At 45.4% G+C, this 13,006-nt stretch overlaps 1 protein-coding gene across 4 annotated transcripts in view; it reads left to right on the top strand.

Moving 5' to 3' along the window:
• Window positions 1-13,006, top strand: part of EXT2 (exostosin glycosyltransferase 2) — a 300,617-nt gene that overhangs the window by 130,905 nt on the left and 156,706 nt on the right. For all 4 annotated transcript variants that reach the window (XM_068123895.2, XM_068123894.2, XM_068123892.2 and 1 more), the window contains one exon: window positions 7,717-7,883. In XM_068123895.2, coding sequence (XP_067979996.1) covers window positions 7,717-7,883 — 167 coding nt within the window. The remainder of the gene's footprint in view (window positions 1-7,716; window positions 7,884-13,006) is intronic.

Here is a 13,006-nt window from a genome sequence, read left to right as displayed (position 1 = left end):
TTTTCAACTTCAACACAAGTGCGAAAAGTGGTTTTTCAACACTAACACAAGTGCAAAAAGTGTTTTTTCCACACTAATACAAGTGCAAAAGTGGTTTCCTGCACCAACACAAGTGCGAAAAGTGGTTTTTCAACACTAACACAAGTGCGAAAAGTGGTTTTTCAACACTAACACAAGTGCGAAAAGTGATTTTTCAACACTAACACAAGTGCGAAAAGTGGTTTTTCCACACTAACACAAGTGCAAAAGTGGTTTTTCCACACTAATACAAGTGCAAAAGTGGTTTCCTGCACCAACACAAGTGTGAAAAGTGGTTTTTCAACACTAACACAAGTGCGAAAAGTGGTTTTTCAACACTATCACAAGTGCAAAAAGTGTTTTTTCCACACTAATACAAGTGCAAAAGTGGTTTCCTGCACCAACACAAGTGCGAAAAGTGTTTTTTCAACACTAACACAAGTGCGAAAAGTGGTTTTTCAACACTAACACAAGTGCGAAAAGTGGTTTTTCAACACTATCACAAGTGCAAAAAGTGTTTTTTCCACACTAATACAAGTGCAAAAGTGGTTTCCTGCACCAACACAATTGCGAAAAGTGGTTTTTCAACACTAACACAAGTGCGAAAAGTGGTTTTTCCACACTAATCCAAGTGCAAAAGTGGTTTCCTGCACGAAACAAGTGCGAAAAGTGGTTTTTCAACACTAACACAAGTGCGAAAAGTGGTTTTTCAACACTAACACAAGTGCGAAAAGTGGTTTTTCAACACTAACACAAGTGCGAAAAGTGTTTTTTCCACACTAATACAAGTGCAAAAGTGGTTTCCTGCACCAACACAAGTGCGAAAAGTGGTTTTTCAACACTAACACAAGTGCGAATAGTGGTTTTTCAACACTAACACAAGTGCGAAAAGTGGTTTTTCCACACTAATACAAGTGCAAAAGTTGTTTCCTGCACCAACACAAGTGCGAAAAGTGGTTTTTCAACACTAACACAAGTGCGAAAAGTGGTTTTTCAACACTAACACAAGTGCGAAAAGTGGTTTTTCAACACTAACACAAGTGCGAAAAGTGGTTTTTCCACACTAATGCAAGTGCAAAAGTGGTTTCCTGCACCAACACAAGTGCGAAAAGTGGTTTTTCAACACTAACACAAGTGCGAAAAGTGGTTTTTCAACACTAACACAAGTGCGAAAAGTGGTTTTTCAACACTAACACAAGTGCGAAAAGTGGTTTTTCCACACTAATACAAGTGCAAAAGTGGTTTCCTGCACCAACACAAGTGCGAAAAGTGGTTTTTCAACACTAACACAAGTGCGAAGAGTGGTTTTTCAACACTAACACAAGTGCGAAAAGTGGTTTTTCAACACTATCACAAGTGCAAAAAGTGTTTTTTCCACACTAATACAAGTGCGAAAAGTGGTTTATCAACACCGACACAAGTGCGAAAAGTGGTTTTTCAACACTAACACAAGTGTGAAAAGTGTTTTTTCCACACTAATACAAGTGCAAAAGTGGTTTCCTGCACCAACACAAGTGCGAAAAGTGGTTTTTCAACACTAACAGAAGTGCGAATAGTGGTTTTTCAACACTAACACAAGTGCGAAAAGTGGTTTTTCAACACTAACACAAGTGCGAAAAGTGGTTTTTCAACACTAACACAAGTGCGAAAAGTGGTTGTTCAACACTAACACAAGTGCGAAAAGTGGATTTTCAACACTAACACAAGTGCGAAAAGTGGTTTTTCCACACTAATACAAGTGCAAAAGTGGTTTCCTGCACCAACACAAGTGCGAAAAGTGGTTTCCTGCACCAACACAAGTGCGAAAAGTGGTTTTTCAACACTAACACAAGTGAGAAAAGTGGTTTTTCAACACTAACACAAGTGCGAAAAGTGGTTTTTCAACACTAACACAAGTGCGAAAAGTGGTTTTTCCACACTAATACAAGTGCAAAAGTGGTTTCCTGCACCAACACAAGTGCGAAAAGTGGTTTTTCAACACAAACACAAGTGCGAAAAGTGGTTTTTACCACACTAATACAAGTGCAAAAGTGGTTTTCCACACTAATACAAGTGCGAAAAGTGGTTTTTCAACACTATCACAAGTGCAAAAAGTGTTTTTTCCACACTAATACAAGTGCAAAAGTGGTTTCCTGCACCAACACAAGTGCGAAAAGTGGTTTTTCAACACTAACACAAGTGCAAAGTGTTTTTCAACACTATCACAAGTGTGAAAAGTGGTTGTTCAACACTAACACAAGTGCGAAAAGTGGTTTTTCCACACTAATACAAGTGCAAAAGTGGTTTCCTGCACCAACACAAGTGCGAAAAGTGGTTTTTCAACACTAACACAAGTGCGAAAAGTGGTTTTTCCACACTAATACAAGTGCGAAAAGTGGTTTTTCAACAATAACACAAGTGCGAAAAGTGGTTTTTCAACACTAACACTAACACTAACACAGTATTACTGAATCGAGGCCAGTGAAAGAGCTGACATTTACTTCACAAACAAATCAACCAGACAAACAAAATACATATATCAAAAGAGAGAGCGGAAGACAAGATGGGGAGAGAAGGGGAAGCACACAAACACTTGAGAGCGCACAACATTTGAGAGCAGGGAGATGTGTGGGAGGGAGAGGGCTTCGGGGGAGGAGGCGTGGGAAGGGGGGGGGGGGTGGGGTGGGAGAAATATAAAACACAAGGACACCAAGGACTTCCAGGACAGAAGTTGGGATTTCAAAAAAGTGGAATTGGGGTGAAATTAGCAGGGGTAGAAAAGATCAAGGTTTTGGATGGGGGAAGATAAGACATGGTTGTGAACAGCTGTTTTAAAGACCTGGAGGGTGGAGTGGGATTGAAGAGAGTGAGGGACTTTGTTCCAGAGGCGGGAGAAAAGAGGAATGAAGGAGTGAAGGTGAGCAGAGAGTCTTGATTTTGGCAGTTTAACCAGAAGAGGGTTGCAGGCAAATCTTGTGCGACCTGTAGGAATATTTGCGGGACAGAGCCCAGAGAGAGCTGGGTGGGCAAGGCCAGAGAGGAGTCGGTAGAAGACGGAAAGACCACCAACCTGCCTGCGGTGAGTGAGTGAGAGGCCCTTGGAATTAGCTTCATCGCGGGAGATTCCAATGATTCTGAATGCTTTGGTTTCAACAGCGTGAAGACGAGCTAGGTGTGAGGCAGGAGCACCAGCCCAGAGGGGAGAGCAGTATTCCATTGAGCTGCAGATGAAAGCCTTGTATGTGGTGAGGAGCTCAGGTGTGCCAAGGAAGGACTTCGCACGACGGAGGATGACCAGTCGGCGACTGGCTTTGGAGGCCAGATTTGAAATGTGGTTTTTCCAGGAAAGATCATGACAGATAGTGAGACCCAAAAGCTTGAGTGACAGAACTTCTTGGAGAGGATTATTCAGAAAGTGGATGGGAGGGTTGTCCAGTCGGTCTTTTTGGAGAGACATCGTAAGAGTGTGAGATTTGTCAGGATTGAAAGACATGTTCCACTTGTATGCCCAGTCTGTGATTTTGTCCAGGTCTGCAGAGAGTGAGGAGGCTGCAGACTGCCGATCTGAGGGATGAAGAATGGAGCGACAGAGACTCGAGTCATCAGCAAAGAGATAGAGAGGATTTTCAAGAGAGTCAGAGAGATCATTGATGAAGACCAGAAAAAGCACAGGGCCCAGAACACTGCCTTGGGGAACTCCAGCCTGAACAGGAAGAGGAGATGAGAGAAACCAATTCAGGGCCACACGTTGACTACGACTAGAGAGGAGGTCCGCCAGCCATGCGTGGAGATTTCCATGGATACCAAAAGAGGAGAGTTTCGTGAGCAGAGCGGGGTGCCAGACCGTATCGAAGGCACGTGATATGTCAAGGGAGACAGCTCTAATTTCCTGTTTGGCATTGAGGTCCTCCATCCATTGTTGAGAAAGCAGAAGCAGCATGTCCAGAGTAGAGTGACCAGGTCTGAAACCAAATTGATGATCAGAGATCAAGCCATTGGAGAAGAGGAAAGATTTCATATCTGAAGCAATGATGGATTCCATGACTTTGCTGATAATTGGGAGAAGGCTGATTGGTCTGTAGTTGCTGGGATCTGTTTTTTCACCTTTTTTGTGCAAAGTGGTGATGTAGGCAGAATTCTAAGCAGATGGCAGATGACCTTGAGCAAAAGACAGGGTGAAGAGAACAGAGAGAGGGAGTGAAAGAGCGGAAGAACAGGATTTTAGGACCCGTGGGCTGATGCCGTCAGGTCCAGTTGCAGAATCAGAGCCAAGGGTTGACAGAAACTTTTCCACCTTGTCAAGAGGAAAGGACACAGAGTCCAGGAGCAGCTGGGTGCGACTGGGTACGGTGGGTACAGAGACGGATGGGTTTGGGACACAAGATTTAGAGGCAAACACAGAGTTGAGGCATTCAGCTTTTTCACGTGCGGAGTCAGCCGTGTGGCCGTTTGAGGTGAGGGAGGGGATGGAGGGGGAACAAACACCAGAAACAGATTTCACCAGACGCCACCAGCATTTGGAAGAGGGAGACAGATAAGAGAGTTCGGTCCTGAGAACGGAGAGATATTGTTTCCTGGCTCTCCTGAGGGTGGACACACACTTGTTTCGGGCTTTGTAAAAGGAAATGAGATTTCCTTCCGTTGGATTTGCTTTCCGGGAGACGAAAGCAAGTTGTTTCTGGGCAATAGTCTCACCACAGGATTCCGTGTACCATGGACCGGAGGAAGGGTATGACAACTGAAGACGAGATGGGATAAATCTGTGCATGAGAGAGAGCAATTTACTTTGGAAGAATTCCCAGGATGAGTTGATGTCAGAGGCAGTAGAGATGGGAGACCAGTCCAGATGATTGATGGCTGCTTGAAGGACGTGCCAGTTGGCCTGAGTGAAATGCCAGACTCGTCGACGCTGAGGAGGCTCTCTGAGAATGGTCAGAGAGATGTCCACTTTAACAAGCACATGATCAGCTGAGCCGATTGGAGCAGAAGAAGAGCAGCAGACGTTTTCAGGGAAGTTAGTCATAATCAAGTCCAGAAGAGAAGATGCTCCGTTGACTGAGATCCGGGTCGGGAAATTGACAGATTGTGTCAGTCCCAGTGAGTCACAGAAGTCCTTTGCTGAAGAGCCATGGCTGGTGAGAGAGGTCACCACACCCAGCCAACTGGCATGGTGACAATTGAAATCACCACATATGAGGAAGAGAGAGTTGGGATGGGTAGATAGAAGTTGGTCCATATTATCAGACAGCGAGATGTAGATGGAGTCATCACTGTTTGGTGGACGGTACAACACACATATGAACAAAATGTGGGAGCGAAGGGGAAGCCATAGCCAAAGGTATTCCTGGGGGTGATGTGGAGAGAGGGCAGTTCAGGGCGAGTGAGGAAGAGAGTTTTTTATAAAGATAGAAACCCCCCCCCCCCCCCCCCCCCCTCCAGGACGAGGCTCAGGTCTATCATACCGGAGGAGGGAGTAACCTGGGAGAGATACCAAGGAATCAGAGACATCATGAAGGAGGAATGTTTCTTTTCAGCAGATCACGTCTGGTTTGTTAGAAGCAACCTGTATGGAGAGATCAGTCAAGTTTGAGCGAAGGCCCCGGATGTTTGAGGTCCATACTGTTAAAGAAGAGGAAGGGGGAGCATCGGATACAGAACAGGGGGGGGGGGGGGGGGGGAGCGGTAGGGTAAGATGTGGAAGAGGAGGAAGAGGTAGGGAGAGCTGTTGAAGGTGTGTCAGAGATTTCAGAATAGCTTGGAGAAAGGGGGAACAATGGGGCGGACAAAAGGTTTGATGGTGATTGGGTGAGGCGCAGTGAGGTGTTATTTGAGGAGGGGGAAGAGTGAGGCAGAAGGTTGAGGGAGATGAAGGTGAAAGTTGGAAGGGGGAAGAGGCGGGTAGGATGCAAAAAGGAGGAGGGGTGAGAGGGGAGTCTAGGAGGGGAGGAGTGAGGGAGAGTCTCGGAGGGGAGGGTGTGGGGGGAGTTTAGGAGGGAAGGGGCAAGGGGATATCTGAAAGGGATGGGTGATGGGGAAGATTTGGAGGGGAGGGGCAAGGGGGAAGATTTGAAAGAGATGGGTGATGGGGATGATTTGGAGGGAAGGGGCAAGGGGGTAGATTTCGAGGGGAGGGGTGACGGGGAAGTTTTGGAGGGGAGGGGTGATGGGGAAGTTTTGGAGGGAAGGGGTGATGGGGAAGATTTGGAGGGGAGGGGCAAGGGGGAAGATTTGAAAGGGATGGGTGATGGGGAATATTTGGAGGGGAGGAGCAAGGGGGAATATTTGAAAGAGATGGGTGATGGGGAAGATTTGGAGGGGAGGGGCAAGGGTGGTGGATTTGGAGGGGAGGGGTGATGGGGAATTTTTGGAGGGAAGGGGTGATGGGGAACATTTGGAGGGGAGGGGTGAGATTGGATTTTGAAAAATGTACGATTAATGGGAAACGAACATTTCTTGCAAAATGAGTTTCTTGAGACCTTCGAGTCAAAAATACGTTTGAGGACGCTGAAGGATGGGTGGAGTTCTGGAGAGTTTAGGGAATGTATGAAAGAGGCACTGTGACTGTAAGAGATGGAATTTTTTTTTGGAATGAATAGATTTGTTGAGCAAGTCGAAAGCATCCTTTATAGAAGAAGAAGAAAAAGGTGTTTTCGTATATGACAGAATACAGTTCTTCAGGGGACAGTTGAAACATTTTTTAACGACGTGAACACGTGATCACGAACAACGTGGTCGAAGAACGAACGAACAAATAAGAACGAACAACGGATAGAACGAAGTTGTGAGAAATAATTAGATTTCAAGCAGATGATTCTCCTTTACTTTGGAAGTGAACTCACCTGTGGTGAGTTGCAGATGCTTGCAATATAAAATTCACTCATTCAACCAGCTTGAATGGAGAAAAGGAGTCATTCTGCTGTTTCGTGTCACTGTGTGTTCCTCAATGAGCATGGAGAAAAGAAAGAAAACCAGATAATTGTCTGAGGAGGTCAGACACAAGATTGCAGCCAAGCATGGACAATCTCAAGGCTACAAGTCCATCTCCAGAGATCTTGATGTTCCTGTGTCCAGCGTACGCATTGTTATCAGGAAGTTTAAGGCCCATGGTACTGTAGCCAACCTCCCTGGACGTGGCCGCAAGAGAAAACTTGATCGAAGATTGCAGCGAAGGATTATTCGAATGGTGGATAAAGCACCTCGATCAACTGCCAAACAGATTCACGCTGACCTTCAGACACAATGTACGACAGTTTCAACTCGCACCATCTGTCGCCAACTCGATGAAAGGGGGTTCTATGGTAGAAGACCCAGGAGGACCCCACTGCTACGAAAGCCTGACTGGAGTTTTCCAAAACACACCTTAACAAGCCAAAATCCTTCTGGGTCAGATGGGTCAGAGGTCATGTTAGGTAAAAATGTGATAACATGTGAACAGCTGAATGGATTTAAATCAAACTTGGTACAAGTATTGTAATGATGTAATAATGTGGGTGGAGGCATATCAGTCGACGTCGTGATGTCGAAGAGTGTCGTTCTCGTTGCAAATGTGATATGTCAATGTGCCTGAATGCCCCATATGTGATTCAACACAAGTATGATCCCTAACTATTGTTAGTTTTTTTAAATACATTTTTTGCCACATTTTTCTCCTGTTGTTGGGATGTCATGTACCCTGTGTATGACCTGTGTGGTCCCTTTTTTTTTTTTGTTACACCGCAGGTACTGTATGGCCCCGCCTAAACGTGCCACTGCGTGTGGTTCAGACCCAGGAGAATAAGCTGAGCAACCGCTTCTTTCCATATGAAGAGATTGAGACTGAAGCTGTCCTTGCTATTGATGATGACATCATCATGCTCACACCAGATGAACTGCAATTTGGTTATGAGGTCAGAATCATGCACACTTGAATTAACCGTTGAATATTTCACTGATCAAGTTCATACATGGAAACAATCAACATGCACAAGTTAGCATTGCAATTTGATGGAGGGATGAACAGGGAACAACCATTATTCAAACAGATGTCGGGATATTTTCACGTGATGATCTATTGTGACCATCCCTACCCTGTTTTTTTTTTTGTTGTTTTTTTTTGTTTTGTTTTTTTGTTTTTTTTTGTACACGAGATCGAGGCACGTGTAAGACCTAACATTAATCACAAAAAAAAACCAATGGACACATTAAAAACATTTCATAAAGGGAGCGGGAGACAAGATGGGGAGAGAGAGGGAAGCACACAGTACAACAGAACAGGGACATCAGGAGATCTGTGGAACGGAGAGGACTTGGGGGGGAGGAGGCATGGCAAGGGGGGGGGGGGGGGGAGAGGTATAAAACACATGGACACTGCTCGGACTTCAAGGAAACAAGTTGGTATTTCAAAAAAGTGCATCTGGGGTGAAATTATCAGGGGTAGAAAAGATCAAGGTTTTGGATGGTGGAAGATAAGAGATGGTGGTGAACAGCTGTTTTAAAGACCTGGAGGGAGGAGTGGGATTGAAGAGAGTGAGAGAGTTTGTTCCAAAGGTGGGAGAAAAGAGGAATGAAAGAGTGAAGGTGAGCAGAGAGTCTTGATTTTGGCAGTTTCACCAGAAGAGGGTTGCTGGCAGATCTTGTGCGACCTGTAGGAATATTTGTGGGACAGAACACAGACAGAGCTGGGGGAGCTAGGGCGGAGAGGAGTCGGTAGAAGACAGAAAGACCACCAATACAACCTGCCTGCGGTGAGTGAGTGAAAGGCTCTCAGAATCAGCTTCATCGTGGGAGATTCCAATGATTCTGAAAGCTTTGGTTTCAACAGAGTGAATCCAAGCTAGGTGTGAGGCAGGAGCTCTGGCCCAGAGGGGGGAACAGTATTCCATTGAGCTGCGGATGAAAGCCTTCTATGTGGCGAGGAGCTCAGGTGTGCCAAGGAAGGACTTCGCACGACGGAGGATGCCCAGTCGGCGACTGGCTTTGGAGGCTAGCTTGGAAATGTGGTTTTCCCAGGAAAGATCATGGCAGATAGTGAGACCCAAAAGCTTGAGTGACAGAACTTCTTGGAGAGTATTGTTGAGAAAATAGATGGGAGGGTTGTTCAGTCGGTCTTTTTGGAGAGACAAAGTGAGAGTGTGAGATTTCTCTATTGAAAGACTTGTTCCACATGTTTGACAAGTCTGTGATTTTGTCGATGTCTGCAGAGAGTGAGAAGGCTGCAGACTGCCGATCTGAGGGATGACATATGGAGCGGCAGAGAGTGGAGTCATCAGCAAAGAGATAGAGCGGGTTTTCCAGAAAGTCGGAGAGATCATTGATGAAGACCAGAAAAAGCACAGGGCGGAGAACACTGCCTTGGGGAACTCCAGCCTGAATAGGAAGGGGAGTTGAGAGAAACCCATTCAGGGCCACACATTGACTATGACCAGAGAGGAAGTCCGCAAGCCATTCGTGGAGATTTCCATGGATACCGTAGGAGGAGAGTTTGGTGAGCAGAGCGGGGTGCCAGACTGTATCGAAGGCACGTGATATGTCAAGAGGAACACCTCTGATTTCCTGTTTGGCATTGAGGACCTCCATCCATTGTTGAGACAGCAGAAGCAGCATGTCCAGAGTAGAATGACCTGGTCTGAAACTAAATTGATGATCAGAGATCAAGCCATTGGAGAAGAGGAAGGATTTGATACTTTGGAAGAATTCCCAGGAAGAGTTGATGTCAGAGGCAGTAGAGATGGCAGACCAGTCCAGATGATTGATGGCTGCTTGAAGACAGTGCCAGTTGGCCTGAGTGAAATGCCAGACTCATCGACGCTGAGGAGGCTCTCTGAGAATGACCAGAGAGATATCCACTTTAACAAGCACCTGATCAGATTAGCCGATTGGAGCAGAAGAAGAGCAGCAGACATTTGCAGGGAAGTTTGTCCTAACCAAGTCTAGTAGAGAAGATGCTCCATTGACTGAGATCCGGGTTGGGAAATTGACAGATTGTGTCTCTGACTCGGAGGAGACAACAGTCCCAGTTGGTCGCATACGTCCTTTGCTGAGGTGCTATGGCTGGTGTGGGAGGTACCCACACCCAGCCCGCTGGCATGATGACAGTTGAAATCACCACATATGAGGAAGAGAAAGTTGGGATGAGTAGATAGAAGTTGGTCCATGTTATCAGACAGCGAGATGTAGATGGAGTGCTCACTGTTTGGTGGACGGTACAGCACACATATGATCAAGAGGTGGGAGCGAAGGGGAAGCTGTAGCCTGAGGTACTCCTCGGGGTGAGGTGGAGAGAGGGCAGTGCAGGTAGAATGAGGAAGATTGTTTTTGATGAAGATGGCAACCCCACCTCCAGGACGAGGGTCAGGTCTATCATACCGGAGGAGGGAGTAACCAGGGAGAGATACTAAGGAGTGAGAGACATCTTGAAGGAGGAAAGTTTCTGTTAAGCAGATCAAGTCTGGTTTGTCAGAAGCAACCTGTATGGAGAGATCAGTTAGGTTTGAGCAAAGGCCCCGGATGTTTGAGGTCGGCGCCGTGAAGGAAGAGGCAGGGGGAGCATCGGATACAGGACAGGCAGGGGTAAGATGAGGGTGAGGGGGAGGAGGTAGGGATAGCTGGTGATAGTGTGTCAGAGATTTCAGAAGAAGAAGGAGAAAGGGAAGGATGAGAAAGACAAAAGGTTTGATGGTGATTGGATGAGCTACTGATGAGGTGACGTGTTGTTTGAGGGAGGCCATTGTGGGGACGAGGGTTGGAGGAGATGGAGGTAAGAGTTGGAAGGGAGAGGAAGTTGGGAGGAGGACGCTTTGAGGAGGAGTGGTGAGAGGGGAGAATTGGAGAAAAATGGAGGGTGGGGTGATTTGAAGGGGAGGGGGAGGGGGGAGTTTTGATGGGGAAGGGTGAGGGGGGGATTTGGGAGGGGAGGGGCAAGGGGGGAGTTTGGGACGGGAGGGGTGAGGGGTGAGTTTATGAGGGGAGGGGCAAGGAGGGAGATTTGAAAGGGAGAGGTGATGGGGGAGTGTCGGAGGGGAGGGGTGATTTTGCATTTTAGAAAGTGTTGGACGATTAATGGGAAATGAACATTTATTGCAAAATGAGTTTCTTGTGATTTTCGAGTCAGAGATCAGTTGTAAAACGTTGGAGGAGGGGTGGACTGCAGGTGAGTTTAGGGAATGTATGAAGGAAGAACTGAAAGAGATTGAATTTTTATTTGAATTGAAGATATTTGGTGAGCAAATCAAAGACAAGCTTTTAAAGAAGAAGAAGAAAAGTGTGTTGTCATATACAACAGAATATAACACTGAAGGGGAAAGTTTAAACATTTTAAAACTAGACTGTGAAAACTATCTGGGGAAATTCCCTAAATGAGGGCATGAAGGATTCCTAAGGGGGATTAAGGATTCCAGGACAGGTTCACAGCAGGAACAGAAGAATAGGAGATTAACAGCCAGTAGAGCAGAGAACGAAGGAACACGGAGGTGTATAAGCAATTGAGTTAGTACGGGAGGAGGGGCCTACTTTTTCAATTCTTCGTTAATATTTTTCTGAAGGTTAGGTGAAAGTCGATGAGAGGAAGAAGGAGAAAGTTGAAGGACTTTGGTGAAAACTAAAATTGGAAAGGTGTCGGCTGGAGAGGATCGAATTGTGAAGGAAGGAGAGAAAAAACAACAAAAAATAAATGGGTGGAGCGAAACATGTGGTTACGATTGGTGGAGAGGAAGCCACTGAGAGATAAGGAAATGAGGATGTTTTTTTCAGATTTTTTTTTTTTAATGGGAAGTATGGAAATATGTCTGAAAAGACAGACAAAGGAAAAAGCAATACAGTGAGAGAAGAAAAGTAAATGGACAACAAAAGGCCACCCAGAAGACAGGAAGGGGGGATACCTGCCTGCTGTGCTGCTTCAGCATTTGTGTACCTTTCACCAAGCCCAGGTCTGCTTGGACCAGGGCGGAGATTATACGTTTGTTTTATTATTGACAAGTGGTAAGAATATTATTATTGGTACGAAGGTACGAAGACAAATGGTACGAAGACAAATGATGAATTGTGAAAGATGATGGGAATAGAGCCTGTGATTGATGCTGTGAAGAGGAACAGGTTGAGATGGTTTCGTCATGTGATGAGGAAGGATGAAAGTGACTGGTTGAGAAGAGTGATGGAAATGAATGTAGAAGGAAGTAGAGGACGGGGAAGACCGAGAAAGACTTGGCTAAAGATGGTGGAAGAAGAAATGCGGGCAAGGGGGTTAACAAGGAGAGATGCAGAAAATAGGGCAAAATGGAGAAGATTGTCATGGGGACCGCAAGGCTAACCCCCGCTCTAGCAGGGAAAATGGCCTTAAAATGCATGTTGTGTTGTTACGAATATTATTATTGTTGTTAATATTACTAGTATGAATAAATGCCTTGTTACAATGTTATCAGTACCCTCACCTGAGGAGAGGGTATTGCATTTGAGTCCGTTTGTCTGTGTCTGTCATAAATATGATTTTCTCTTCAACCGTTGGTCCGATTGACAGGAAATTTTCACCAAAGGTGCAACTCCACCTGTATAATTTTTTCATGATAATTATGACGTCATGGGTCACGCGGTTCGGCCGCCATCTTGGAAAAACCGAAAAACTTTGCACCTCTATTTCAGAAAGCGCTGAATATAAAAAAAATTGTGACATGGCTCATTGTAAAGAACTCTCCATGGGGAATAAAATATGTTAATGATGATGTCATAGGTTCCTCCATTAAGACGTCATAATTTGAGAAGTCTAAAACTTCCTCCAATCAAGATGAATTTTTTTTTCTCTGCAAACGTTTGTCCGATTGACAATAAATTTTCACCATAGGTGCACCTCCACCTGCAAAAATTTTTAATGATAATTATGACGTCATAGGTCACGTGGTACAGACACCATCTTGGAAAAACCGAAAAAATTTGCACCTCTTTATCTCTGAAAGCGCTCCACAGAAAAAAAAATTGAGACATGGCTCATTGTAAAGAACTCTCAATGGGGAATAACATATGTTAACGATGATGTCGTAGG

Source organism: Myxine glutinosa, chromosome 8, assembly GCF_964187855.1.
Source record: "Myxine glutinosa chromosome 8, kmMyxGlut1.1, whole genome shotgun sequence".
Taxonomy (NCBI): Eukaryota; Metazoa; Chordata; class Myxini; order Myxiniformes; family Myxinidae; genus Myxine; species Myxine glutinosa.
Note: the sequence above shows the minus strand (reverse complement) of the source record. Positions and strands in the feature narration are given on the sequence as shown.